General features: G+C 56.4%; 12 protein-coding genes across 12 annotated transcripts; 7 read left to right on the top strand and 5 right to left on the bottom strand.

The window, feature by feature from the left end:
- The first annotated feature begins 180 nt into the window (after positions 1 to 180).
- B0H64DRAFT_366977 (DNA-directed RNA polymerase II subunit RPB2) lies at positions 181 to 4,887 on the top strand. The gene is made up of 2 exons (XM_062801928.1): positions 181 to 4,279; positions 4,334 to 4,887. The coding sequence occupies exons 1-2, from the start codon at positions 603 to 605 to the stop codon at positions 4,494 to 4,496; spliced, it is 3,840 nt and encodes a 1,279-aa protein (XP_062655118.1). The 5' UTR covers positions 181 to 602; the 3' UTR covers positions 4,497 to 4,887.
- Positions 4,888 to 5,027: 140 nt separating this feature from the next.
- On the bottom strand, positions 5,028 to 5,359 carry B0H64DRAFT_446249 (uncharacterized protein; the record flags this gene model as incomplete). Its single annotated transcript, XM_062806899.1, has 2 exons — positions 5,028 to 5,195; positions 5,264 to 5,359. 2 exons carry the CDS (start codon positions 5,357 to 5,359, stop codon positions 5,028 to 5,030), a joined length of 264 nt encoding a protein of 87 aa, XP_062655117.1.
- Positions 5,360 to 5,544: 185 nt separating this feature from the next.
- B0H64DRAFT_409523 (H+-ATPase G subunit-domain-containing protein) lies at positions 5,545 to 6,684 on the top strand. The gene is made up of 6 exons (XM_062804715.1): positions 5,545 to 5,797; positions 5,892 to 5,930; positions 6,010 to 6,043; positions 6,101 to 6,109; positions 6,167 to 6,267; positions 6,326 to 6,684. Exons 1-6 carry the CDS (start codon positions 5,795 to 5,797, stop codon positions 6,479 to 6,481), a joined length of 342 nt encoding a protein of 113 aa, XP_062655116.1. The 5' UTR covers positions 5,545 to 5,794; the 3' UTR covers positions 6,482 to 6,684.
- B0H64DRAFT_478342 (Catenin-beta-like protein) lies at positions 6,685 to 8,757 on the bottom strand. The gene is made up of 3 exons (XM_062808244.1): positions 8,699 to 8,757; positions 8,589 to 8,637; positions 6,685 to 8,519 (listed from the first exon to the last, which is right to left on the bottom strand). The coding sequence occupies exons 1-3, from the start codon at positions 8,723 to 8,725 to the stop codon at positions 6,775 to 6,777; spliced, it is 1,821 nt and encodes a 606-aa protein (XP_062655115.1). The 5' UTR covers positions 8,726 to 8,757; the 3' UTR covers positions 6,685 to 6,774.
- A 291-nt stretch (positions 8,758 to 9,048) lies between these two features.
- On the top strand, positions 9,049 to 10,024 carry B0H64DRAFT_478341 (histidine phosphatase superfamily; the record flags this gene model as incomplete). Its single annotated transcript, XM_062808243.1, has 3 exons — positions 9,049 to 9,188; positions 9,248 to 9,378; positions 9,564 to 10,024. 3 exons carry the CDS (start codon positions 9,049 to 9,051, stop codon positions 10,022 to 10,024), a joined length of 732 nt encoding a protein of 243 aa, XP_062655114.1.
- Positions 10,025 to 10,132: 108 nt separating this feature from the next.
- Positions 10,133 to 11,621, bottom strand: B0H64DRAFT_409516 (uncharacterized protein). Its single transcript, XM_062804714.1, has one exon. The coding sequence runs from the start codon at positions 11,522 to 11,524 to the stop codon at positions 10,232 to 10,234; it is 1,293 nt and encodes a 430-aa protein (XP_062655113.1). The 5' UTR covers positions 11,525 to 11,621; the 3' UTR covers positions 10,133 to 10,231.
- A 666-nt stretch (positions 11,622 to 12,287) lies between these two features.
- On the bottom strand, positions 12,288 to 13,760 carry B0H64DRAFT_366970 (uncharacterized protein; the record flags this gene model as incomplete). The annotated part of the gene is made up of 8 exons (XM_062801927.1): positions 12,288 to 12,325; positions 12,390 to 12,562; positions 12,628 to 12,713; positions 12,774 to 12,915; positions 12,984 to 13,186; positions 13,256 to 13,492; positions 13,545 to 13,599; positions 13,654 to 13,760. The coding sequence occupies 8 exons, from the start codon at positions 13,758 to 13,760 to the stop codon at positions 12,288 to 12,290; spliced, it is 1,041 nt and encodes a 346-aa protein (XP_062655112.1).
- Positions 13,761 to 15,623: 1,863 nt separating this feature from the next.
- Positions 15,624 to 16,487, top strand: B0H64DRAFT_248446 (uncharacterized protein). The gene is made up of 2 exons (XM_062799958.1): positions 15,624 to 16,134; positions 16,191 to 16,487. The coding sequence occupies exons 1-2, from the start codon at positions 15,759 to 15,761 to the stop codon at positions 16,379 to 16,381; spliced, it is 567 nt and encodes a 188-aa protein (XP_062655111.1). The 5' UTR covers positions 15,624 to 15,758; the 3' UTR covers positions 16,382 to 16,487.
- Positions 16,488 to 16,933: 446 nt separating this feature from the next.
- On the top strand, positions 16,934 to 18,283 carry B0H64DRAFT_469432 (uncharacterized protein; the record flags this gene model as incomplete). Its single annotated transcript, XM_062807798.1, has 1 exon — positions 16,934 to 18,283. One exon carries the CDS (start codon positions 16,934 to 16,936, stop codon positions 18,281 to 18,283), a length of 1,350 nt encoding a protein of 449 aa, XP_062655110.1.
- Positions 18,284 to 20,378: 2,095 nt separating this feature from the next.
- B0H64DRAFT_330186 (heterokaryon incompatibility protein-domain-containing protein) lies at positions 20,379 to 22,118 on the top strand (the record flags this gene model as incomplete). The annotated part of the gene is made up of 3 exons (XM_062800921.1): positions 20,379 to 20,864; positions 20,907 to 21,245; positions 21,420 to 22,118. 3 exons carry the CDS (start codon positions 20,379 to 20,381, stop codon positions 22,116 to 22,118), a joined length of 1,524 nt encoding a protein of 507 aa, XP_062655109.1.
- A 505-nt stretch (positions 22,119 to 22,623) lies between these two features.
- B0H64DRAFT_409510 (uncharacterized protein) lies at positions 22,624 to 25,025 on the top strand. The gene is made up of 5 exons (XM_062804713.1): positions 22,624 to 23,897; positions 23,951 to 24,251; positions 24,335 to 24,428; positions 24,488 to 24,572; positions 24,631 to 25,025. The coding sequence occupies exons 1-5, from the start codon at positions 22,888 to 22,890 to the stop codon at positions 24,689 to 24,691; spliced, it is 1,551 nt and encodes a 516-aa protein (XP_062655108.1). The 5' UTR covers positions 22,624 to 22,887; the 3' UTR covers positions 24,692 to 25,025.
- B0H64DRAFT_366961 (glycoside hydrolase superfamily) lies at positions 25,020 to 26,322 on the bottom strand (the record flags this gene model as incomplete). Its single annotated transcript, XM_062801926.1, has 4 exons — positions 25,986 to 26,322; positions 25,789 to 25,935; positions 25,279 to 25,703; positions 25,020 to 25,205 (listed from the first exon to the last, which is right to left on the bottom strand). Exons 1-4 carry the CDS (start codon positions 26,314 to 26,316, stop codon positions 25,020 to 25,022), a joined length of 1,089 nt encoding a protein of 362 aa, XP_062655107.1. The 5' UTR covers positions 26,317 to 26,322.
- Between the last annotated feature and the right edge of the window lie 104 nt (positions 26,323 to 26,426).

Below are 26,426 nucleotides of genomic sequence, written 5' to 3'. Positions count from 1 at the left end.
CGGGGACTCGAGGTCTGGACAACCACACAACCACCTTGGGATCCACACACGCCCCACATTACTCACCGTGGTGTGCCGCTCAACAAAGCTTCCCCAAGCACGCTAACCGAATACGGATAGTGACCAGCCAATTTCGCCGCGTCTTTCAGCCTCTTGCAGACCCAAAAATCAACGGCAAACCATCGTCGGTTGAACCACAACAACCACCATCGACGATCACTCGACCGCGGCTATTTTCGACCCGCGATCCCGCCTTTCCTTCCGAAACACTCACTCACCATCGAATCCTAGCCCTATTGCCGGCTGGTTGATGAAATAAACCATCTGCGCACCGCGAGTTGATGCGCACGCCCGCATCTCGTGGCGATTTCTAAGCTCGCTCGTCGCCCCGACTCGACCGAGCATCTGTTTTTTTCACCCTCTCGCCGCAGCCTGCAGCTTGAACCCGCCATTTTCTCGCTGTTTCTCGCGCATAGAAAAGGTGCCCACTTCTTCGCCAAGGAAACTCGAATTCTCGAATTCTCGACTCTCGATTCCTTTTTCCGACCCTCGATTCCTACCTAATTCAACCTTCGGCATTCTTTTGTTCGCCTTAGCTCAACATGGCCGACTTCGGGGCCCAGGGCCAGTACGGCTACGACGAGAGTTATGGCAATGAGAACGACGAACAGTACGACCACGAAGCCGAACTCGAGGATGCCGAAGATGCGGACGATAGCATCACACCCGAAGACTGCTGGGAGGTCATTCAATCACATTTCGACAGCAAAGGCCTGGTTTCACAACAGATTGACTCGTTCGACGAGTTTACGTCTACCACCATCCAGTCCCTCGTCGACGAGTACGCCGACTTGACACTCGACCACCCAAACCCAGGCGATGATGGCAACAGGGACATCGCGATGCGGAGATACGACATTCATTTCGACAACGTCCTGATTTCCAAGCCGATGCTCACCGAAGCCACCGGCGAAACCACTAGCCTTCTCCCTTACGAATGCCGCGACCGGAACCTCACCTACTCTGCGCCTATGTATTGCAGAGTAATGAAGCGTGCCCGTGTCGCCATCAACGAAGAAGTCGCTTTGAAGGACATGGACGAAGAGCAGCAGGAGTACATGGCTCGGACAGGCGAAGCACCCAAAATCATCCGCTGGGAGGAGGAAGATACTGGGCCTATAGAGGGGTCCGGAAAGGGAGGGGAGGAGAAGGGCGACCTGATTTTCCTTGGGAAGCTCCCCGTCATGGTGAAGTCCCAGGTTTGCCATCTGGCTGGCGAGGACGAGGAGTCACTTTTCCTCCTCAACGAATGCCCGTACGACCAGGGTGGCTACTTCATCATCAACGGTAGCGAAAAGGTTCTGATCGCCCAAGAGCGTTCTGCCGCCAACATCGTGCAGGTTTTCAAGAAGCCGCCAGGTGGCAGTGTCTCGTACCAGGCCGAGATTCGCTCAGCGCTGGAGAAGGGTTCGCGACTGATCTCGTCGCTGCAAATGAAACTGCACTCCAAAGGCTCGCCGGAGAAGGGGAGGTTGGCGAACACAGTCAGCGTTACACTGCCGTATGTGCGCGAGGACGTTTCGCTCGGCATCGTTTTCCGTGCTCTCGGCATCGTGTCCGATGAGGACATCCTCAACCACATCTGTTACGATCGGACAGACACTCAGATGCTCGAGGCTCTGCGACCCTGCATCGAAGAAGCTTTTTGCATCCAGGACCGTGAAATCGCCCTTGATTTCATCGGCAAGCGTGGTAATGGCAACGCCGGTCAGAACCGCATGAACCGCGTTCGGGCCGCAAAGGACTTGCTCCAGAAGGAAATGCTCCCCCACATTTCGCAGACGGAGGGCTGTGAGACTCGCAAAGCCTTCTTCCTGGGATACATGGTGCACAGGTTGCTCCAGTGCTACCTCGGCCGCCGGGATCCCGACGACCGTGACCACTTCGGCAAGAAGAGATTGGATCTCGCCGGTCCTCTGCTGGCGAAGTTGTTCCGCGGCGTCATCCGCCGCATGACGCAGGACCTGATGTCGTACATGAAGCGCTGCATCGACACCAACAAGAACTTTTCGCTCGCCCTGGGCATCAAGCACTCGACACTCACTAATGGCTTGAAGTACTCTCTCGCGACGGGTAACTGGGGTGACCAAAAGAAGGCGGCGAGCTCGACCGCAGGTGTGTCGCAGGTGTTGAACCGCTACACTTTTGCCTCGACACTGTCCCATTTGCGGCGCACCAACACGCCTATTGGGCGCGACGGCAAGCTTGCAAAGCCCCGCCAGCTTCACAACACCCATTGGGGTTTGGTGTGCCCGGCTGAGACACCCGAAGGCCAGGCTTGCGGTCTCGTCAAGAACTTGTCACTGATGTGCTACGTCAGTGTGGGCACGCCCGCGGATCCCATCGTGGAGTTTATGATTGCCCGAGGCATGGAAGTGCTCGAGGAGTATGAGCCACTCCGGTACCCGAACGCCACCAAGGTGTTTGTCAACGGTACTTGGGTAGGTGTTCATCAGGATCCAAAGCACCTCGTCACACTGGTCCAGGGGCTGCGGAGAAAGAACGTCATCTCGTTCGAGGTTTCGCTCGTCCGGGACATTCGTGATCGCGAGTTCAAGATCTTCTCAGACGCGGGTCGCGTCATGAGGCCGCTATACACGGTGGAGCAAGAGCACAACGGCGACAACGGCGTCGAGACGGGCGCGCTGATCCTCAACAAGGAGCACATTGCGCGACTGAAGTTGGACACAGAGATGGGCAGATACCATCCGGACTACTGGGGCTGGCAAGGCCTGTTGAAGTCGGGCGCCATCGAGTACCTTGACGCCGAGGAGGAGGAGACGGTGATGATCTGCATGACACCCCAGGATCTCGACCAGTTCCGTGCCCGCAAGAAGGGGAGGTTCGAGCAGGACAACTCCGGGCAGGGGAATAACAGGATTAAGACGAAGCCGAATCCGACGACTCACATGTACACGCATTGTGAGATCCATCCCAGCATGCTTCTCGGCATCTGCGCTAGCATCATCCCGTTCCCGGATCACAACCAGTCACCCAGAAACACATACCAGTCTGCCATGGGCAAGCAAGCCATGGGTTTCTTCCTCACCAACTACTCGCGGCGCATGGACACGATGGCCAACATCCTCTACTACCCGCAGAAGCCGCTGGCCACGACGCGGTCGATGGAGTTCCTCAAATTCCGAGAGCTGCCGGCCGGCCAGAACGCCATCGTTGCAATCGCTTGCTACTCCGGTTACAACCAAGAAGACTCTGTGATTATGAATCAGAGCAGCATCGACCGCGGCATCTTCCGCAGTCTCTTCTTCCGCTCGTACACTGACTGCGAGAAGCGAGTCGGCATCAACATCGTTGAGGCGTTCGAGAAGCCCAACAGGAGCGACACGCTTCGCCTGAAGCATAGTACGTACGACAAGCTCGATGCGGACGGCCTCGTGGCGCCTGGCATCCGAGTCTCGGGCGAGGATATCATCATCGGGAAAACGAGCCCCATCAACCCCGACAACGCGGAGCTCGGCCAGCGGTCCAACCAGCACGTCAAGCGCGACGCGTCTACGCCGCTTCGTAGCACGGAAAACGGCATTATCGACGACGTTGTCGTGACGACCAACCAGGACGGCATGCGCTACGTCAAGGTCAGGGTCCGCACCACCAAGGTCCCGCAGATCGGCGACAAGTTTGCGTCCCGTCACGGTCAAAAAGGAACCATCGGTGTCACGTATCGGCAGGAGGACATGCCCTTCACAGCCGAGGGCATCACTCCCGACATTATCATCAACCCGCACGCCATTCCCTCCCGTATGACCATTGCCCATTTGATCGAGTGCCTCCTATCCAAGGTCTCGACGCTAAAGGGCATGGAGGGCGACGCGACACCCTTCACCGACGTGACGGTCGACAGCGTGTCGGACCTCCTCCGCGAGCACGGCTACCAGTCCCGTGGCTTCGAGATCATGTACCACGGACACACGGGCCGCAAGCTCCGCTCGCAGGTCTTCTTCGGCCCAACCTACTACCAGCGCCTGCGCCACATGGTCGACGACAAGATCCACGCGCGCGCCCGCGGCCCGCTGCAGATCATGACCCGCCAGCCGGTCGAGGGTCGTGCGCGCGACGGCGGTCTGCGTTTCGGTGAAATGGAACGTGATTGCATGATTGCGCACGGCGCAGCCAGCTTCTTGAAGGAGCGCCTGTTTGAGGTGTCGGATGCTTTCCGCGTGCATATCTGCGAGATTTGCGGCCTGATGACGCCGATTGCGTACGTATTTTTGTTGATTGCTTTCTTGGTGCCCTTACTGACGGAGATATGCAGAAACCTCACCAAACAGTCGTTCGAGTGCCGGCCGTGCAAGAACAAGACCAAGATCGCGCAGGTGCACATGCCGTACGCGGCCAAGCTGCTCTTCCAGGAGCTCATGGCCATGAACATCGCCTCGCGCATGTTCACCAGCCGGTCGGGCATCTCCGTGCGTTAAGCCGATGTGCTGTGTGGCATCCAAGGATGCGCTACAGGAGAAAAAAAGGAAGTAAAAAATTGCATGCATTCGAGGGTCGTTTGGCGTTTCGCTTTTCGCGGTTTACCCCCCCACCCCCGCTTCTTTTTTGCTGGGGAGGAATCGGCCGTGATATTTCATCGGCTTTTGGTTTACGATTTGTATGAAGATCTCGGGGATGTGGATTCGCCGCAGCCGTGTGTTGGAGCCTCGCCCCGTTGATCCTAACTAAGGCTTTACGGTAGGGTCGTTCCATCACAGTTAGGCTGCGCGTGATTTTGGTAATTTTGACAGCGGGGGTCGCGATGTTGTGTTGTGATATACCATATAGTACCGAGTTTGGTGGAATGCAACCGACTTGAAGATTAGTTATTCTATCCTGTGTGGTGATGTCGTCGTTTACAGTATGGTACACGTTTCGTACATCGCCGCCCCTCTTTCACCTCTTGCGTGGGTATCATTTTCCGTCCTTTCTCATTTTATCCCTCCTTTTCCCTCGAGACGCATCAGATGCTACCTCCCCGACCCGCCTGACCCGCCCGATCCCTCCGCGGTACTGTCCCGAACCGTCTGCTCCTTTTTGTACTCGGCCTCGAGCTCCCGCTGGATGTCGAAGTCGGCCTGGCGCTCGCGCTTGAGGCGCTGCTGTTCCATATCTCGGATCACGCCTTCGTGCATTGCCTACGGCGACAGCTGTTAGCAGTCTTGTTCGGGATGGATAGGAAACCCGAAGAGAGGAAATGACGAACCTGTTGCTCTGCCTTCTGCTGGAAGTGCACAAAGACCACCGTGGTCATGGCAAAGAGCGAGGTGCCCAGCAGGGTCATCTTGGAGGCGCGGGACATGGTGGGCGGGTAATTGGCAGGAGCTGTTATTGCAGCGGCATCCTGTGACTTTCCTCGATGTTGAACTCGCTTCACTCTCAATGCTCCGATGAAGCCCGGCTGCACGCGGCCAATGCATATTTTGCCGGGCCACACCGCCTGTCTCGAGTCTCTGGCAGGCAAGTGAGGGGCGTGGGTGGGGCGGTGCCGTCAGCGCGGGCAGGGGAAGCTGTGCCGCCTCGAGCTGCGGCTGTTGGTGCATGGCTTCCAGGTTTCCACCTTCGGCTCCATCCGCCTTGCTTGTGACGACTTGCATCGCATCACGAACCAACAGCTCGACGGTCTTTGCAAATACACAGCGAGATACTTACGATAATCGCCGCACTACCCGTCGACTACAGCCTCCAATACATCAAATACGTTTCACTACCGTCAACCAGACTCTAATCTCCCAAGATGGTGAGGATACCAACAGCTCTCGCATCGGAGCCGTTCTCACTCGAACTCGAGATTCGGCCGATGCCTTCGCCGGGTCTTGCTAACAGCGTAGCAGGCCGCCCAAAACTCAGCGGGCATTCAGACCCTCCTCGATGTACGAACCCTCCCGATTTCAATAACGCTACGATCTCCCAGTAGACCTGTTGGGAATGTGCATTGACTGAATACCGTAGGCCGAGAGGGAGGCATCCAAAATCGTTCAAAAGTGTACGTCCGCCAACAATTAGGCACCTTCGTATTGATACTAACATGCACCAACCACAGCGCGAGAGTGTACGTCCCGATGCCCTGCCAGCCCTGCCGCCCCGACACACGACTGACACCAGACAGACCGCACCAAGCGAGTGAGGGAAGCGCGAGACGAGGCCAAGAAGGAAATCGAGGAATACCGCGCGAACAAGGAATCCGAGTACAAGGGATTCGAAGCACAGGCATGTCGGCTTGATCATGATGAGCTGTGTCACCTGGGACAAAGCTAACGGTCGGCAGCACACCCAAGGCAACAAGGCGGCAGAGGAGGAGGCCAACAAGGAAGCCGATGAGAAGATCAACGAGATTCAAGCGGCCGGGACGAAGCACCGCGACGAGATCATCAAGAACCTGCTCTCGGCCGTTTCCGATGCGCACCCGACCCCTGTCTCATGAAGCCTCATATAGTCGGAGAATGCTAGGACGGGGAAGGCGGTAATGCGGCATGGGAAGCCGCTTTATCTTGCGGGCTCTTTGCATGTGGCGAGCGAGACAAGGGAGAACCAGTGCCAGGAGGCGGTGTATGGTGGCAGCGTTGCAGCGGTCAGAGCATAAACTCGGGCTGCGCCAGCGTCAATAGATTCGACTTCTGCAGTGACTTTCAAGCATGGTGAAAACGGCCAACGGCCATGGTATCTTGGTATCTACTTGGTTTACACGCCCCTATCATAACAGTACTGGCATCCGTATCATTGAAGAAACCGGACGAGTGTCGTCAGCATCTCTTTGGTCTCTTTCCCTTCCTCCGACTCTGCATCGATCCCATCAATCTGCTCCTGAATGGTCTCTTTGATGACTTCAAAGGTCTCGTCCCTGTCAGCCAGCAGCGCTTGGATCTTCTTCCTTGCCCCGCCGTCCTCAGCAACGAGCCACGCCAGAATCACGTCGATGGTTTGTAGGCGGAAAAGGCCGGCGTCAAGACGGCGCGAGAACCACTCATCCGCCATTTCCTCTCTTTCTGTTGCATCCATCTCTGCCCGCTCTTGCTTGATCTGCTCATCGACACGGCCGATGACCCCTGCATAATCCCGCCTTAGCTGGACCAGCCTGGCCGTCTTCTCGTAGTCCTTCTCCACGAACTTGGCGAGCGCGCGGATGCGCTCCGCCGAGTCGGCCGGCAGCAACCGCAGCATCGACGCAAAGATGCCCACCAGGTGTTCCGTTGCCTGGTGCTCGCGTGACTTCATGAACATGGTGAAGGTCGTCTTGAGCCCGCCCGCATCCACAATCTTTTGGCAGACGCCAGCCCCAGCCGGTCCCCCCGCTGCATGGTCGAGCAGCCTCAACGCCGCCGGCTTGCTGAGCTTCCCCTCCTTAAGCATGATCAGGCACAGCTCAACACCCTCAGCGGCAACAAACTTGGCCTTCCCCTCGGGCTCGTCCGCAATACTTGTTAGTGCCTCGAACAGATTCTCCATGTACTCCTCCTCGTCCCCACCCTTTTCCGGATCCCGTTTCCGGTACGCCGCCACAAGCTGCAGCATCTGGTCGACCGCGTCCAGTCCCGCCAGCCGCCTCCTATTCTTCCCCGAACTCTGCACCAAAATCGCCAAAATCTCTGCCGCATACTGCTTGTTCTGCCCGACCGGCGCCTCTTTCCTCCCCGCCCTCTCCAACAACCACTTCACCAACGCCTCCTCCTCCCCCACCACCTCCGCCGTCTCCAACCGCGAGCACAGATTCTCCACCACCCCCAGCGCGCGATACACCCCCTCCCGATCCGCCTCCTGCGTCTCATCCAACCGCCCCAAATTACTCACCACCAACCCCAGCAAATCCGCCTCCACCAACGCATCCACCAACACCCCCCACTGCTCCTCGGTCGCGGCAACATCCTCGTCCGTCAGCTCCCCCACAATCTCGACCGCATCCAGCGCGATATCCGTATTCTCGTGCGCCAGCAGCGACACCAGACTCCCCACACACCCGAGCCGCGCAAAGGAAGGGTACAGATCCGGGTGCTCGGACAGGATGGACAGCGCCTTGATGGCGGCGTCGAGGTCGGCCTCGGAGTCGATGAAGCGGGCCGGGTCGGCCTCGTGGCGCGCGCGCAGCTCCGCGTTGCGCGAGATCTTTCTCTCGAAGGCGAGCGCGGTTTTTTTTAGCCAGGCTTGGTCGATCGTTTCGTCGCCGTCGGCCGTGGTGGCGCCGGTGGTGGTGGCGCCGGTCGGGTTGGTCGCGCTGTCCATGTAGTCGAGGATCTCGCGCTCTGTGCGCGTGATGCCCCCGCCGAAGAAGCGCCCGTCGGCGTCGTCGCCGGGTTCTTCGTCTTCGTCATTGTCGGGGGGTGCTGAGGGGCCGTAGTCGTCGCCGCCTTCGTCGGCGGAGTCGTTGTCGGGGGGTGGGAGGGGGCCGGCTTCGGTGTCAGGGTCGTCGTCGATGTGGGCGTGGCGGGAGGTGGAGGGGGTGACTTTGGCGGATTTGTAGACTTCCGCTGGTGGAGTTGGGTTAGTGAGATGGATGGGGAGGAGGGCGGTTCGAGGGGGGAGGAAGCAAAGCTTACTTGGGTCACGAATGGGGTCTAGCTTGCGCTTGCTGGGAAGCCCAGATTTCTAGGAGCTGTTAGATGGTTGGGTGGATGGCAATTGGTTTGGTGCGGGGTGGTGTGCATACCTGGAAGAGTTCGTCTATGCTCGTCATGGCGGAGGGTTTGGTGTGGTGATGATGTCTGGTGGAGGTTTGGAGAGGAGGCTGCGCAGCCTTGCAGCAAACCCGAGATGGATTTGGTTACAGTTCGTTGGAGTAAATCCACACGGTGCTTGTGTTCAATTGCTGCCAAGGCAAACACAGTGTGGTGGGTCTGCTATCTGACTCCCAAACACCGCCGAAACAGTCATCACCAAGAAGAGACCGCTTTTACGGATGCACTCTTAGCTTTTTGAATTCTTTTTAAATCCTACGTCCCCTCTGTACCTAAGTTCATAATCCTATCTTGATTCACTTCTCATTAAACGAACCCTAAGATGCCACCTACTGTCATCCTCGTTCGGCACGCGCAAGCATTGCACAACGTCGAAAATAAGTCTCCCGACTTTCCTCTCTCCTTCCTGTTTTGCAACATTCTCACTAACATATACCACAAGACTACAATATCCATGATCCAGTGCTTTCAGAACTTGGCCGGAAACAATGTGCCGAGCTGAAAGCACACATCACGCCTAGGATACCGAAGGACTTTGACGTTGGCCTCATCATTGTCAGCCCTTCAATACGAACCATCGAAACGGCGCTGCTCGCATTTGGTGATCTCATCGAGAAGGGGGTACCAATCGTGGCTCATGCAGGATGGCAAGGTATGTTGGCTTTATTGTTTTTTTAACTGCGACTCCTAAATCACCCCGACAACAAACTTGATAACAATTCCCACCCTTTCCCCATCAAATCAACCCACCCTCTCCCTCCTTCATCTCAACCGCCCAAACCCACAACATCCCTCCCAAACCAGGCCCCAAACCAACTTACTAACCCCCCCTCCCAGAAAACTCCCTCCAACCCTGCGACACCGGCACCGCCCTCCCCACCCTCGCAACCCTCTTCCCGCAGGTCGACTTCCGCCCCGTCGACCCCCTCTACCCGGACAAGACCTCCGCCGCCGCCGCCCCCGTCTACGGCTACACGCGCCAAGCCATCGTCTCGCGCGGCCAGACCGTGCTGCGCGAGCTGCGCGCCCGTCCCGAGAAGGCTGTGGTGGTAGTGTCGCACTCGGGGTTTTTGAGGGCGGGGGTGACGGGGCGGTATTTTATGAATGCGGACTTTAGGGTTTTTGAGTTCCTTCCCGAAGGGGAGGGAGATGGGTTGAGGTTGTGGGAGGGGATGGAGGCGGGCGGGATGGGGTGGAGTTGGGATCGGGTTGTGCCGTTGGGGGAGGGGTTATCTGATGCGGAGGGTGGTGTGGATGGTGTTGTGGATGGTGTTGGGGAGGTGGTGGATGGTGCGTGAGAGGTTGGGAGGATGCTGTCGTGATGCCTGCGCCTCCGCAAGTCCGCATCGTTGTCTCGGTGTCGTCGTGTTGTCGTGGGGTGAGCGTTGGCGACAAAGGTAGTTCACGTTATCAACTACAACTTGTCTATGGGCATATACGGATGGTGTGTCAAAGAAGCCAACAGAGATATGAGATATCTTGGCGACGAGTCGGCTGCCCCTACATCACGGGCGGTCGATTACAAATCCTGTTTGGAGAGCTTCGAACCTGCTCAACTTCTTCAACGCCTCGACCCGTTTCTGGTCCCACAGCGTGAAACCGGAGATCCGCCAAAGTTCGATACTAGAGGCATGGGCCCAGTCCTTTTCACTACTCCCCCAGAGAGGAAGCCAAGGGATGTCACAGAGCGCCGCGCCATACCAACGAACATAATGCCCCCGCAACGCATCCGACCAGCCAAACGGTACTTGGTCCGGGTTGTCCCCAACAAAATAGCCCATCAGCAACCCCTCCTGCTCGTCCCTATCTAAGCCAGGGTCGGGGAACTCTTGCGCCCGGTGGTTCTGCCAGTAGGACGACAGCGGGAGCACCTCGTACCGATCCATAAACTCTTCTTCCACGCCCTCGTCCTGTATGAGCAATTTCCGGGACTGCAAGTCACCGATGGCCGCCTCGGCAACCCCTCGGTGTGCGCGCAGATACTCGATGAGGTGACCCAGGTGCGCGTGGAGGTTGCCGAACTGGGTGGGCAGAATCTTGCGCCCGCCTCCTGCTTCTGCCGCTTCACCGGCGTGGTGCACGAGCAGGCAGCACAGGCGCATGATGAACCAGTTGGCATGGTCGATCTGCTGCATCTCCCACGGGGCGAAGGCGGCAAACAGGCCGAGGCGCCGGCCCTCCTCTGTGCTCATATTGCTGAAGGCGTTCGAGTCCGTATTGTCCCAATGAGCCGGGCGTCTGGTTGAGGCCCAGGCGTTGCTCACGATTTGGCGGCGGTAGAAGGCTCGCATGATGCGGTGCCGTTCCGGACGCGAGGGGGGTCCTGTCGCTGGGGTACCTTCTCCACCGGCCAGGTTGAAGGACCCTAACTGTGTCGTAATGTATGTGTCGGTCATAAAATTGATGAGGCCGAGTGTCCGGCAGAGCTCCGTCAACTCTTCCATGGTAGGGGTGCCAGAGTTGTCTCTCACGCGCTGATCTTTACCATACAGTAGCACGTTCTGTGGCAACATGTCCCGGTACACTCCGGCCATGAAGTAGATCCAGTCGTAGTATCGTTCGTAGTCCGCCGGGTCCGAATAGGCGAAGACGGACAGGAACCCGGCATCGTACAATACAGGGCCTAGTTCGTTTTGAAAAACTCGAAAGAGGATGGTTCGCCGCTGTGTCCTGAAGCGACGGTACACAAAGTGCGCAGTGTGAATGAAGTTGGCAAGGTCACGGATTGTGTCAAGCTCGAGAAAGATCTTATCAAACAATTCAGGTGGCAGAGCACCGAGGTGAAGAATGTCTTGCATGATTCCGCGAACTTTAATGGCCAGATCCGGGGCTGCTCGACCGTCGATGTGGGTGGGTACCTATATGGGGCGGGTGGTGGAATGAGGAACAAACTTTCAGCCCGGTCTAGGCACTCGGTGGACAAAGTGAGGGGAGTGACTTTGGGGCTGTGCAGCTCATGGATTTTACGCAGCCATTTACCCCAGCCCTGCTTCCCAGGCGGAGACCATAAAAGGGACACGACAATCAGGATTTCCACGAGACCATCGACAATGTAGTACATCTGACAAGGCTTCCTAACTGAGTGAATCCTTAATTTTTAAATGTTGACTTAAAAGAGGAGTACCTACCTCAAGTACGAGGCGAGGGCTAGGTCAACGTCGTCGAACCATATAACATCCGCTTATATAGTACGAATAGAGTATGACACTTCAAAAAATTATAACCCTTGATTTAGGGTAGTTCCTTAAGAAGGCTTTTACTGCCGTAGACTGTTGGGTGTTGGGTCCCCAGTGGACAATCGCCAATCCAGGGCGATGAGTTCGGAACAGTTAAGGGACAAGGGCGCGTCTCACGCAAGCCTTGTTCCGTATTTGGAAGCTATACCCGTCGTAAGAAGGGACGTATGTCATTCTTGTTGAAGCGAACAAAGGGTAGCTACCTATATGATAATATAGGGAGCAACGTAACCTCTACGGACATTGGGGACGTTATGAAAACGCCGACCGGAACGCAACGCCTATCTCACTCACAACGCGACTCTCATACACAGTACACCGCCTCTTACATGATCTGGTGACCTCCCGGCAGCTCCTCAAGCCCTGTACGAACAGGATCAGCATTTGATACATTCCGTGAAGGTCGCCGGGAGAGAGGGATACTTACAGCCATCGACATCCTCCTGGACGGAAGGCTCCACCGTGCACGCGTTGGCCTTGTCGAAACCCTGGGTAGTCAAGCCGTTGCAGGTCGGGCCGAAGCAGTTGTTGTCCATGGCGTGTTGGAGAGAGTCGTCCTTCCAGCCGAAGACGTAGTCGCCGTGTTGTCCGTAACCAGTGCTAGTTGGGGTTAGTTCGATGAAGCCGAGTATGAGATAGGGGTAATAGAGGGGAAGGTAGCATACGGGTCGCCGGTGGACAGCACAAACGGCTGCGATCCATCCTCGGGCCACTCAGCCTCGTTGTTGAACTGGGTGGTGTCCCAAACAACCTGCCAACAAGTTAGGTCCAACTCAACGGTAATGTACAACTAGGGGTCGGGGGTCTGTACCTCGTAATGGACCTGCGGAATCTTGACTGGGTGAGTGTCCGGGCACTGGCCATCGACCATCGCGAAGGAGGCGGGGCCATTTGTGGGATGAGCGACGTGGTCGACGTGGTTCGGGGTGTCGAGGTTCTTGCCATCCCAGCAGCTATACGGCACCATCGAGTCAATAATAGATTCTCAATCAGGTCGCAGGTCTTGCTGGATGGCACGTACATGGGGAAGATGACGCTCGACCGGATACCGCCGGGGCATGGCGTCGACGGGAAGCTCTCGGTGTCGCGCTGCGGGTCGAAGCAGGGCGAGTAGGTGTTGCCACCAAAGTTGGGGCCGGTGTAGCAGCGGAAGCAGCTCTGCATTCCGCGGCCGAGGTTGGTAGGCTCACGGCGGTTGACCTCGCCCGAGAACATGCGGAAACCCTGCCCATTTCGTAAGCGTCTGTGTGTGTTGCTGTATTAGACTTTAGCAGCCAGGGGCAGAAGTCATACCGGCTTGAAGGCGGTAACCGTGTTAGGGCCTGGGGCGGTGTAGTACACGGTGATGCCACGGTTGGCATCGCCGATCACATCGTTGACCATCTGGGGAACACGCTTGAAGGTGCCGTTACGGGCGCGGAAGTAAACGTTGGCGGTCCAGTAGTTGGACAAGTCCTGATCGAAAGTGCAGGTGGTGCATTTCGCCAACGCGGAAATATCCGTCGAGGGCATGGAAGCGTTGAAGGCATCCTGGGAGAGTTAGTTGTAAGTCCTAACCCCAGACAGGAGTGCGCAGCCTTACACCGCCGACGATCTGGTGGACGTGGGCCGACGGGACGTTGCCGGGCTCGACAAGACTTTTGACGCCATGTTAACAAGACTTTTCTCACATCGCCCCCGAGAAGACGTACGGGTCAATGCGGTCGATGCTGAGCTCAGAGCATCCGAACCGCAGCATGGTGGTGCTGAACTGCGCCTGAACGGCGGGTACCGAAGAGAGTAGCCCCAGCCAAAACATGGTGTCGGTCGATTTCTTACTGCAAACTAGAAACAACGCGGAGATCTAGCGATACTGCAAACGTCAAAATGACAAGTTCAGTTGCGGCCGAAGATCAGGAAGGAATCGCTGGCGATCGGGTCTCGCCGGGCCGCATCTGTTTCTTAAAATGCTCGAGAATAAGAGATCGACACCATAACAACCTGATATCTTTAGAACCTGGGGCACTCAAGTGCCGGTCTGCGGTGCAATGCTGCTGTCGTATATTGACAACATTACCCAGACCTATCAGAGGCTCGATCGTTGATGGATTGTCAATCCCACGCATTTTACCGGATGGAGTATCCAGGGCAGCCTGGGGCGAAACCATGTCACGGCGAAGCTATATTAGCTGGGTAGCGTCGGGCTCGGTACGACGGCACCCCTATCGGCACTCACATGGCCAAATACGGCAGCGAAAGTTCTGTCAAACCCGTCTTTTTGGGAGCATTGACGTAATTTCGGATCGTCGGCAGCATGTTGAGGCATCCAAGTCCCCGGTTCAATCTCTATTCATCTGCGGTGATGATAGATGGGAAACATCAAGCATTTTATTCAACTATGCGGCCCAATGAGCGGAGTTGTCAAAAGACGCGCTGTTCTCGACCATGGGGATCGGCGAAGCCCATGTTTCGGTAGAAGAAGATTCCATGGAAGTTCCCATCGAATTTGCTGGAAAGGCGAGAATAAAGTGCCGAATCTATTGACAGACTAATATTGCCGTGGATGATGTGACCGCCACAAGGGATAACGACAGGGTTCAAGAAAAGGCTGGGGCAAGAAGTTCTCGACGCCCCGTTGTGCCCCCATACTCGCCACCCTCTGGGGAGCTGGCATGACCCCCACACTTTCGACCGCTGAGAGTATACTTGGAATCCTAGATCACCGGCTACACCCTCTGCCTCACCCTCCTGCCGCTGCGTCCGAAGGCTCCTGTCCCCAAGGTAAACTACCCCATGTTGATACCTATAACAGCACGGGAGATATATACCTTGGGCATCGACTTGGGGAGCGTGTGGGAGAGGTGGGGATGGCCCACTCCAGGGTGAGCTTGTTGAGGTGGCGGTCGAAGGTCACGCCCCTACGCCGGCGAGGCTGGTTGGGAAGCCAAGATGCCGAGGCTGCATCATGCCAGGTCTTTTTTATTCCGCGGAGAAATACGTACGGACCTAGATGGACGCAAGACGTTAGTTGGAAAGGGGGTTTGCACGAGTTCCTCCGGTCTCCCCTAGTATCAACCTTATGCTAGCTCCTAGACTCGTTTTGGCCCGAGTTAGGTTCCACTATGTTTAAGCTACATCAAATGGCGTCCGCCCATGCTATTTATCCAACTTTGATCCACAAAACCTTGAAAGTAGAGTCAGGTTGTGATACTGTACTAGATTATATAGGACTATATTGGACAGGCACTGGAACGGTCGTCCCTCCCCGCGTCACCATACCTGGAGAAGTGGTCACAGCTGCTGTGTAACTTGATCCCGTTTCTTTAACATCTATGGTCGCATCAGGCTGTGGTAGCCATTTTGTACTTGTGGGACAGGTCACACAAACGAGAACGCAGTAGTATTCGTCACGGCGGGGCACCGCAACTACACCTGAGACTCGGGTGATTATTATATAGCGCGGTTGAAGTCATAAAGCCCCTTGGACTTTGACAATGGAAAGATTACTGATACAAGCCTTACGATATACGGGGTTGATAAAAACAAGTTCACCAACCCTCAAATCCATGGCTCATAATGAATTGTCAACCCTAAACTCCGACGGGCCTCGGTGTTTTTCTCCAGATTTGACATGGCCGCGTCACACTTTCTTAAAATCCTCGTAAGCGGCTGCACCAAAGACAGAAGTAATACCGAGATCCTTCGGGACCTGTCGGTGGCCTAGCGATTATAAAGCCCAGGTTCTGCTGCGGACTGCGAGCCAGGAGCAAGTTCAAATCGACCCTAACCCTGAAGCCACCCCCTTTTCGTCGTCAACATGACCGTCATCGACGCTCTCAACACCGTCGCTTCGTCGGTGTTCGGCAACCTCGCCCCATTCCACTTGCTCTTTTATTCCACGCTACTCGGTACACAACTGTTCCAGACCTTTATCAACACGAAAGTCTGCTTCGTCGCTCTTCCCCGGTCCGCCTTCACCACGCTCCAAAAACGTATTTTCCCCATCTACTTCTGGACACAGACGACGCTGGTTGTCTTGAGCGCCTTAACCTTCCCGCCACACGGCGTGTATTCTTTGATGCTCCGAAAGGGTGATTGGATCCCATATGCCGTGGCAGCGGTGACATCGGTTATGAACCTCGCTGTGTACGGACCGCAGACGCAAAAAGCCATGGTCGATTGCATTCATCAGGGTTAGTGGGGTCCCTCATAGTGAGTATTGAAGTGGCAAGTGCTGAAGCGATGGCAGAGACGCGCGATACACACAAGGCACGGACGAACAGCACGGACGACGGACCCTCAGCGGAGATGAAGGTTCTTCGGCGGGCGTTTTCCAGCAATCATGCCATGTCGATTCATTTGAATTTACTTTCGATTGGGGCAATGTTGTTTCATGGGTGGCAGTTAGCATCTAGGCTGACCTTCAATACGGAATATTAGTCTATTGGGAGTAGGCTACTTCGGGGCCAACAGCAGAGGTAAAGTCATGGGTAACATTCATGGTTCCTATTAATATCATAGGGAAAAGAACAATGAATGAATAGGGATATTCAATCACACGGTGATCCGGGATCCACGCCATGATGCCCATTACGCATGGACAACGATTGAGGCAGGTACCTCGGTAGCTACCTTACCTAGGTAGGTACCGAGGTAATCAAGCTCGGACATCGACCGCGTAGCTGTCTGTTCACCGAATCACACGACCTCTCGGGCCTCCTGATACGTCGGCACCGCCTCATTGTTTATGATGCCGTCATCATAATCCTCACCGGCCTGGATACTGACGTACTTAGTGCGCATTGATGTTCCGTTCCGTATGAGTCACCCTGGGGGCCCGAGCAAACGGACAGTCGTGCAAAAAGGGAGGCTCCCCCGTCCACTGCAGTGAAGTTCCTCTGCCCATTTTCATCACTTGCGCACAGACACCTGTGAGACGACTACGGCAATTTTGGTTTATAAACAACAATTTTTAAACAACCCTCGGAAACCATGGCGTCCACTTCCGATGTTCCTGGTCGCGTTGGCGTGGACTTCGGCCGCGAGTACTGCTCGCTCGCCAAGCCGCACACGAACTGCTGGCGAGTCCCCCGGGTTCAAGTTCACGGCCACTCCCCCTACGATGACTTGCTGGCTCGGCCGACGGCGAGTCCCCCCCGTATCTCTCGCCCAACCTCGGGGGGCCTTGGGTGGTTTGACGATTGGCCCGTCGAACTGCTGATGGAAACCCTCGAGAACTTGGACTTCAAGTCCTTGTCGGCCTTCTCGCGGGTTTCTGTCGCGGCCTGCAATGCGGTCCGCGCTCTCCCAGCCTACCGGGAGCTCCTGGAGCACGCCGGGGGCGCTCTGTCCGTCCTCGGCAAGACCGGGCTGCTCGCCCACCACTCGGTTTCCTCGCTCCGTTCCGCCCTTCGGTCCCCTTACTGCGCTGTTTGCTCCCGGTTTGGAGCCTTCCTTTTCATGCCCACGTGCCAACGTGCTTGCGCCGAATGCCTCACGCGGGAACTGGAATTCATGGTTGATTCTCCCGCCCACGTCAGGTCATTCTATGGCCTAACCAAGGACCAGATGGCCTCGATCCCGGAGCTACGAATCCTGACAGGCGCCTACGCTGGGAAGCCGCAGAGAATGGGAGATTGCTGGATCGAGCTTTACGGATCTGTGGTCAGCGTCAAGCAAGCGGGGGATCTGGCAGCGCAGCTTGGCGTCCGCCCCACGTCGCGATACCTCGGAGCGCAGCTCTACGGCGAGCAGCCAGACCCTGGCCGGTGGGAAAAGCAGGTCGAATATACGCTCGATGACATCGAAGTGTTCCGGGACTGCGCCTACTCGGGACCTAGTTACGTCCGCTTCCCGTTCCTCGCGGCGTCCGGCCGCGTTGACAACGGCCGGTGGTGCCGAGGCTGCCTGCGCACGCGCTCCGATTTCCTCGCGGGCAAGCTCCCCGGGGAGGTCATCACAGACGTCAGCACGCACGCAGTCGGCGGCTGTGTGGCAACCCACATCGGGGCCATGGCCTCTCGCCTGTGGTCGGAGGAGGAATTCGCGAAGCACGTCACGCACTGTTACGGTGCGCGCGCTTTCTCCGCGAGATGGCACCATGTACACCAGGAGATGCAGGAGAGGGGGTTTCAACCCTGGAGGATGGCGCCGGTCAGGCACATCACCGCCCTAGAACGCGCACGCGGCCCCGAACGAAAGCCCTACCCTAGGATGGCCGACAAGTACGAAGAATGGAAGATCATGATCGAGGAGCATCGGCAGTACGTTGGCGACTTGGCCGGGGACGAAAGACCGACGGTGTATTCCATTCCTCTCTGGCTTGGTCCCACCGAGTATTAACAGTCCAGCGCGACGACATACACCTAGAACGTCTCTTTGTTCTCAACGGGGTCTGACCGTCACACTTCTTCCCTTCCTGCTCTATTATCTACTGTGTGGCTGGGCTGCTCCTTTCTCTGACCCAAACAGAAGTTGTGGCTGAGAGGTGAGAACGTGAACTGCTTCCCTTGGCAACGCTCACCCAATCACGACGTGACAACAACAGGGGGGCATGGTGCAGAGGCGCAGGCCGACGGAGTACAGAGCTCAGAATCGGGAGACAGAAGCTACTTTTCTTCCCAACACCATCGGGCTCCGAAGGTTGTTGCAAGTTTCTTTCTCACAGTGTAAGCAATATCCCGGTTCCCAATCTCTGCGCAGCATGCCCTCTCCTATCGCGAGACATGTGACAATCGCCTCCTCGTCAGATGCCCGCTTTCTCTACAACAAAATATGGATGAGCAACTCGCCCCCACCAGGCCAAGTCCTTGTCGCCCAACTTGACCCCTCAACCGACTGCACCAAGCTCGTCCCGCTCGAGGTCACGTCTCTCCGTTCCATCATCGACCATGGACCACCGCCAGATGGAAAGGTTGATGGAGAAAGGCCGCTTCATGGGTGTCGCGGAATGCCTCATTTGGGCCGTGAGGTATTAAGCGTCCCTCATGGCAGAGAAGGGGATGTGCTGGAGCGTGTAAACCGTGACAGCGGAGGCTTGGGAGTCGGCATCGTTCTGATCGACCACCGAGACGCAGATGACGATAAAGCGAACCCCATTCTGCACAGTAATTTTGGACGGGAGCAGGTCCGCGTTGTTTCACCGACACCTCGTTCGGTGTTGGAACCCGAAAACATGTACTTTAGTGTCGACCCCCGTTTGTATACACCCGACGCCCAGCACCCATTCCGCGGTGTGTGGATGTGGGAGCTCGAAATGGGCGAGTTTGAGTTCCTGTTGCTGCACCAGGAGCGCGAGAGTCGGATCGAACTGATCAAGCTCACTGGGGCGGAGCCAATGCGGAATGGGGTAACCTCGATTATTGCCGAGGATATTCAGGACATAAAGAGGCGAAGTTCGGATTCAGATGAAGAGTGGAAGTGGAACAAAGTCCCAATCGTGCATGCCAAACTGCAAGGATCACGGTCGGCTGCTGGCGAAAGTATGGTGCCCTAACATGCCTGTACTGCCTTCATAACCGGTGTGTTGGCTGATGCTTCTGATATCTAGCCTTCTTCCTCGACATCGAGTTGGCCTTGGTTAGCGACAACGAGATGGTTGTCCTCCTCCCAGAGGATTATGCCAATCCTGCCTTGCAACTGAAGCGCATCGTGCTAGATCCCTTCATCTCGGCTGGCGAGTTGGCCGTTCCGGATTGTTGTCTCTGCAGCAACGCCGAACAGGGCCCAGAGGACGACGACAGCGTCGTCAAGGTGGCCACAACGTCAAAATCGTCGGGGACAGTCGCAGAGGACGCTGAAGTCTTGGGGCTTGGAAGAAGTCGAGGCGCGGTGTTGTCGGCTTTCGAGACGTCAGCAGGACCGCGGCATAAGGGGAGCGTCGCAATGCATCAGATCTGCCGCTGTTGCACAAACTTCTTCTCGCAGGTGCAACTGGAAAGACACCCAGCTGCCGTACTGCTTCCGCCCCAGTCGCAGCACAGACTTCACGAATCTGTCGACAGACTGCGAGACTCGGCCGCGGCGGGTTGCCACTTCTGCTCGCTGATTCATTACAGCCTGACTGCCGCTGGATGGCTTGACAGCAACGACGATAAGGGCATTTATGTCCTGTACTCCTGCTTTGAGGGGAGGGGGAGGGAGCGCGTCGAGTTTGGCGTCGACAAACCCAACCACGTCCCGCGACCGGAGAAGCCCGTGATATATGTCTCGCTACATCCCACCGGGGAGTCCATGGATACCTTCATTAAACCGGGGGTGAGTCCCCGAAACTGGTACAAGTTTCGCAGCATCACTTCCGATGGTCAGTCTTGACCCCTACCGCTGAAGCGGAATGATGAAGCTAACCTGGACACGGGAACTTGCAGAAAACGAAAGTCGCCCCTCGAAGGTTCCCCACAGAGCTGCCTCCGAGGTGCAGACATCATCACGGGCTCATATGAACCTCGCAAGGGGTTGGCTCGAGCGGTGCAGCGCTCACCATGCCATTTGCAACCAACAGGACCCTGATTTTATCCCAACGCGTCTCCTCGACGTCCGTGGTCCCGCAATTCGTCTAACGCTCACAGAGTCGAAGAAGCGCAAAGAATATACCAAGTACTGCTGCCTCAGCCACTGCTGGGGCGGCGTAACCGATATGCCGCTCCTCAAGACCACCACCCTCAAGTCCTTCGTATCCGGGATCGACATCACCACCCTCCCACGCACCTTCCAGGATGCCATCCTTATCACGCGCCAGCTCGGCGTCCGCTATCTTTGGATCGACTCGCTATGCATCGTGCAAGACTCGGCGGAGGACTGGGCCAAGGAAGCGGCCGTGATGGGCAAGATCTACCAGAACGGGCACTGCACCATCTCGGCAGCCGAGGCCGCTAGCGGGCACGGGGGTTGCTTTGTGCGGCGGAATCCGCTCAACTGCAACCCCGTGCGTGTCACGAAGGTCGAGCACGGCGAGACGCTGTTCCAGCCGTTGGGGTACCCGTCCGTGCAGCCGTCTGCTTCCGGGGCGGAAATAGAAGTGGACGTCCCGGCGCCTCGGCTGACGATGGTCGATGTCTTTACTTCCAAGTTGGCGTCGCGCGGGTGGGTGTTCCAGGAGGCGTTGCTGTCGCCACGTATCCTGTACTTTGGCCGTGGTCTGTTTTGGAACTGCAAAGCCGGTCAGGCATCGGAGCTGGATCCGCTCGGCAGGGGCATTCTGCATATGGGGATGCAGTATGGCCCGGCAACCGATGCCATCTTCCCCAAACTACTAGAGTCTTCGAGACCGGGCCGCGCAAGAAAGCGCTCGGCCGCCAGCAAGAAAGTGACGGGCAAAAAAGCCGAGCAAGGTGACAGAAGTGAAGCCATCGACCGGCTCTTCTCCATGATCACCCTCGGCCGCCCCACGGCCCTCGGCTCCCCTGGCCGCGCAGAGTTTGACGCGGTATGCGCTTTGGCCGAAGACTTCTCTCCGAGCGGGGAGATATCCTCCAAGAAGCTGCATAGGGAGTGGATGCGGCTGGTAGCCACCTACTCCCGACTCCAGCTGACCTTCGAGAACGACCGCCTGCCCGCGCTGGCGGGAATCGCGCAGACTGTTATGTCGCTTGCGGGGGGTGTGCTGAAGGGGCAGTATCTCGCTGGAATGTGGAAATGTACGCTGGTATTCGATCTTTTGTGGTCCCAGGGCGCGGCGGCCCTAGACGGTCATGGGCCGCGTCCGCGACTTGACAGAAACGAGTGTCCTTCTTGGTCGTGGGCGTCAATCGGCGGCGCGGTAGAGTCGTATCTGGGAACATGGCAGGACTGGCCTGGTGGGATGGAGCTGTTTGTCGACATCGTGTCAGCAACGACCGAGTGTGATCCGCTTGATACGGCCAGGACGGGGAAGGTCACAGGCGGCGACTTAACAATGGAGTGTATCCCAATCCCCTGCCACGTCGAGGCGAGGAAATACGCCACGGTCGATATGGTTGAGGTACACTGGCGCCTCATTGATGGTGAGGGGAAGGAGATTGGGAAGGCGACGCCAGATACCAACCCGAACGAGTTTGTCGATGGAGCCACGTTTGCGGTGCCGTTTTTGAGAATAGAGGACGGGTCGGAGATGGAACTTCATGGCCTTGTCCTTGTCCAGAAGGGAGATGTCTTCGCCAGGGTGGCAAAATGGACGGCGACGACCCCAAAGGTGAGTTAGACCAGAACAGTCCGACCGACAGAAATGAACAAGCTGACAAGGACGGCAGAGTGAAACCCTGGACGTAACCACCTACGAGGAGTTGGCAAGGACCGTGATCATCCGGTAGATATTTGGCATAGTAGTAAAGAATAATTACACAATGTGTTTTTGTCCACTCCAATTCCATCATTTCTGCACCTGAAAAATCTTATTCCCTCTACTCGCACCTTCCCCAGCTCCGAAACACATTCTCTCGTCAACCTGAGCGGCGTCAGCTACTAGAAGCCCGCTTGAAGCCCTTTGGGGGGGCTCGAACCATCTAGACTTCCGGGCTCCATACCTAGGTACCTGTATTCAGAACTAGCCAGTAAAGAAGGATATAATCTGGAACAACGATTTATAGCTAAGGATATCTATATAGCTTATAGAAATATATAGTAGAGAGTTTAAGTAAGAGGAGAGAGGCTTCCATTTAAAGAAAGCATGGGCTGCTTTCCTTGGCAACGCTCACCCAATCACAACGTGACAACAACAAGGGGAGGACGATGCGGAGGCGCAGGTATCACCAAGGCATCCTCTCAGGCTCTCTCCCCTGAGTTGCTGCATATGTCGTACCTAGGTAATAACCCCACCTCCGACTAAGGTACCTAGCTACGTACTTAATCGTCTCGCACAGGCGATCGACTTTCTCGTCCTTTCTGCCCATCGAGGGGTCCACGGTCCACCATCCCACCGGAACCCGACTTCTTCGCGGTAGCCAATAACCATTGGCATTAACCCTTACCCGATGTCCGTCGGCTTCGGCTTCTCCGTCGGCGATTTCCTCGCCGCCCTCAAGCTCGTCGGCACCGTCATTGATGCCCTCCGCGAGGCATCCGAGTCGGGCGACGCCTATCGCGAGCTGCTTCACGAGCTATTTGCCCTCGAAACCGCCCTGCTTCACGTGAATCGCCTCGAACTCGATGATGGGCAGCGCACCGAGAAAATTGCCCTGCGCCAGGCTGCGGCGCAATGCCAGCGCACCATCGATAACTTCTGGGACAAGATACGAAAATACCAACCCCATCTGCGCCATGGTGGGACGGGGTCCCGCATCAAGGATTCCTGGGTCAAGATCAAGTGGGCGGTCTGCAAGAAAGATGACATGGAGCGGTTCAAGGCTGATCTGAGAGGGCACAGGGGAGCTATCGAGGTTCTCCTATTGGCCGTGCAAATGGAGGCCGCCGTGATGCAGTCTAGGAGGCAGGACGAGGCACAAAAAACGCTGGCCGGGAAGATACAAGAGTTATCTTCGCAGTGGTTCGGCACGCTGTCTGCCATAGCCGATGGTGTCAACCATAGCGTGCAGCAAGGAAAGTACCTCCTCGATGCCACGGCAAAGATCATCCAGACGAACCTGCGAGTGTTCCAGATGGTCTTTGATATCCACCAGTATATCCTTAGAGTCCCACCGCAGGTCAACCGCCAACAGCCCGTCTACATGATCGATGCGTTTGGCAAGGAATCGCCCTTCCATCTCGAATTTGTTCGGTCGGCAGAAGCACTCATTGCGATCTTAAAGGTAAACTTCAAGTCAACCAGTTCGGGATCACGAATGATTGAACGTGGCGATTTCGTGATAGAGGACGCTGGCACGAAGCGAGATATTGACCTTGACTGCGACTGGGACACTTGCTTTTTCCCCGGACAACGCGTGTCAATGAGCATGGTATTCAAGCGCCGCGGGGAGCCGACGACGTCCACCTGCCCTGCTTGCCGAACCGAAGCAGGATCAGCCGCAGACCAAGAGGTGGTATGGTACGTACCTACTCGATGACTGGGACATGGCACCCGGACTTACCCGCTCCTAGCGACAAGTGCGGGATCACTTTCCGTCGGGTGAGGGAAGAGCCTAGCGAGATGCCGCCGCGGCTGCACCCGCCAATTGTGACAGAGAGGCTTCGAGCCGTCAAAGGCCCACGTGCAGCCGAACCACAACCCAAACCGCAACTCCAGAGGAGGAATGAGGGCGGAGACGACGTCGATGACATTCAAAGATTCCGACGAGTGCGATTGCTGGAGTCAGTCAGCCGCTGCAGGCTCTATACTTCGGTGAACGGCAGCTGGTATGACTATGGAACGGGTTTAGCAGTGCGAACCGATGTCATTGACGTAAGTTCATGACTTTCTAGTATATGGTGTTGGTCAACGCAAATGGACCGCTATAAAACACTAACAACGTATAAATACCCTAGGACAATATTTGTATCGAGGTTCACTCGCAACATGAACCGGGTCACGAGTTGGTCATGGAACGGGTGTCTCGACGTGGTATTCAGGGAGAAGACGGTGAGAGGCTGCAGCTCCCAGTATATGACGCCCGCAGCTAATCGAAAGCCATATAATAGAGACTCTGCTAGTTTGGACTAATGTAAAGTCTCGCACTAAACGGGCACTCAGATTTCAAACCGAGGAGGGGTACATGGCAGCCTGGTATACATCCTTCACCTACTCATCCTCGACGTTACCTGCCTTGTCTAACACTCATTAGGCGTCCATCCTACGTAGGGGGGAGGCTTGAAGGATGGTATAGGCGTTATTTCTTTCCGTAGTCGAGATAGATTTCCCAAGTTCTTTAGGCCTCTCCGGTAGGGCCAGTATAAATGGGAACACAGTGAGATTGATTACATGATTGTTGGAATCGAGCGAGGGAAACGACATCCAGGGAGCTGGGCAAGGAGACAACTACTACCTAGTAGACGAGTAGTTTCTAACGAAGGCAGCACAAGAAGCACGAGTTGGGGCGACTCGGAAACTACCTAGATAAAGCAATGCGGGACTGATGTACCTATAACTTACCTGTGACCGAGAGCCGGTTTCCCACGACACGATGAGCACTAATCCATTGCCCTAGTGACAGGCACTGTTGAGTACTCTCACTCACTCAGGCATCGTAGGGGTTCCGGTCACCACCGCAGGAGCGGCCGTTGCGGAACCCCTGAGACCAGCCGACGCGGCGCTCTGCAGCAGGCTAGCAACGCTGCTATACGCCGGCTTCCTGTTAAGATTCCTGTCAAAGAGACACGCCTCACCTTCACCAGGATACTGGCCCGGAATCCACGAGTACTAGACACCCCCCCAACCAGTCAGCACAACACTCCCAACTCCATACCAATTACTGGCCCGGACATTCACATACCTGATCCGTAAAGTCCCACACCGTCACCCCCACACACCCAGGCGTCTCCAAACACGCCCCCACCACCTCCACATAATCCCGCGCCTGCTGCTCCCTCTCCGCCTCCCCGACCGGCAAGCTCGTATGCCTAATATCAACCTCCGTAAACGCGACCTCATTCACCAACTGCAAGAACCTTGCCATCGTCTCCTTCATCTCGCGCTTCGAGGGGGACTTGCCGACGCGCGAGTGGCCCTGCATGCCGACGCCGTGGACGGGGGCGCCGGCGTTGAGGACCGACAAAAGCATGTCCCAGGTCGCGTTGATCTTGGCGTTGCAGCAGCGCTCTATGTTGAAGTCGTTGTAGTAGAGCCGGGCCGAGGGGTCGGCGCTGGCGGCGGTGAGGAAGGAGTGTGTGATGAAGTCTTCGCCCATGGCGCGGTACACTGCGTGGTGGGGGGTTGGTATTGAGGTTTGTTGTTGGGAGGGAGGGAGGGGGAGGGGTGGTGGGAAGGGGATGATGGGACGTACTGGGGCTCTGACGGAAACTGCCGTCGTCATTCATCGCTTCGTTGACCACGTCCCAGCTGTAGCATTGGCCCTTGTAGTGGCCCACCACGTTCTGGATGTGGGCTGTGAGGATGCGTTCCATCTGGTCTCGGCTGTAGGCACTGCTGACTGTTTGGTGTCTTAGCTGCCGGACGGCACCGAGTTGGGGAACAACTCACCCCAGCTTGGAAGCTGGTTGTGCCAAACTAGGGTGTGGCACCGGAGAAGCTGCCCTGTCTCTTTAGCGATATTCGCAATGGCGTCTCCGCTGCCGTACGAGAACCGGCCTTGGCTGGCCTGAGTATTGCTCCATTTCTGGCCGTTTGCTGGCGTGATAGACCCGAACTCATCTGAATCCCGCGCTATTCTCATGTAGTTCTGATTGTTAAGCGACGGGTTGTCAATGGCCGTTCCAAAGTACTCTAACCCGGCTTCTTTGGCCAGTTTGTTGAGCTGGCATGTTGCGGGACCAGCAACCGCAAGTAGCACGGCGGATACAGGGAGATGCATGTTGAACACAGTGGAATCAAAGTATTGGTCCTGAATTGTTCATTCAAGTGTTTAGCTTAGGAGGATAGGTATATTGGTCTTCCGCCCAAACGACATCCGCCATCTCGGAG

The sequence above is a fragment of the Chaetomium fimeti genome, assembly GCF_033439085.1.
Source record: "Chaetomium fimeti strain CBS 168.71 chromosome Unknown B0H64scaffold_9, whole genome shotgun sequence".
In the NCBI taxonomy this organism is placed as follows: Eukaryota; Fungi; Ascomycota; class Sordariomycetes; order Sordariales; family Chaetomiaceae; genus Chaetomium; species Chaetomium fimeti.
The sequence above is the reverse complement of the archived record's forward strand: the minus strand, read 5'-3'. Positions and strand labels throughout refer to the sequence as shown.

Excerpts from the sequence above, each read along its gene's own strand:
- B0H64DRAFT_248446 (XM_062799958.1), top strand. The coding sequence starts at position 15,759 with ATGACCGTCATCGACGCTCTCAACACCGTCGCTTCGTCGGTGTTCGGC. Across the intron at positions 16,135-16,190 it reads GGTCGATTGCATTCATCAGG|AGACGCGCGATACACACAAG; the intron begins GTTAGTGGGGTC and ends AAGCGATGGCAG.
- B0H64DRAFT_478342 (XM_062808244.1), bottom strand. The coding sequence starts at position 8,725 with ATGACGAGCATAGACGAACTCTTCCAG. Across the intron at positions 8,638-8,698 it reads GCATAGACGAACTCTTCCAG|AAATCTGGGCTTCCCAGCAA; the intron begins GTATGCACACCA and ends AACAGCTCCTAG. Across the intron at positions 8,520-8,588 it reads AGACCCCATTCGTGACCCAA|CGGAAGTCTACAAATCCGCC; the intron begins GTAAGCTTTGCT and ends CAACTCCACCAG.
- B0H64DRAFT_409510 (XM_062804713.1), top strand. The coding sequence starts at position 22,888 with ATGTCCGTCGGCTTCGGCTTCTCCGTCGGCGATTTCCTCGCCGCCCTC. Across the intron at positions 23,898-23,950 it reads GCAGACCAAGAGGTGGTATG|CGACAAGTGCGGGATCACTT; the intron begins GTACGTACCTAC and ends ACCCGCTCCTAG. Across the intron at positions 24,429-24,487 it reads TGGTATTCAGGGAGAAGACG|AGACTCTGCTAGTTTGGACT; the intron begins GTGAGAGGCTGC and ends GCCATATAATAG.
- B0H64DRAFT_409516 (XM_062804714.1), bottom strand. The coding sequence starts at position 11,524 with ATGCAAGACATTCTTCACCTCGGTGCTCTGCCACCTGAATTGTTTGAT.
- B0H64DRAFT_366977 (XM_062801928.1), top strand. The coding sequence starts at position 603 with ATGGCCGACTTCGGGGCCCAGGGCCAGTACGGCTACGACGAGAGTTAT. Across the intron at positions 4,280-4,333 it reads GGCCTGATGACGCCGATTGC|AAACCTCACCAAACAGTCGT; the intron begins GTACGTATTTTT and ends GGAGATATGCAG.
- B0H64DRAFT_409523 (XM_062804715.1), top strand. Across the intron at positions 5,931-6,009 it reads GCATTCAGACCCTCCTCGAT|GCCGAGAGGGAGGCATCCAA; the intron begins GTACGAACCCTC and ends TGAATACCGTAG. Across the intron at positions 6,268-6,325 it reads ACAAGGGATTCGAAGCACAG|CACACCCAAGGCAACAAGGC; the intron begins GCATGTCGGCTT and ends AACGGTCGGCAG.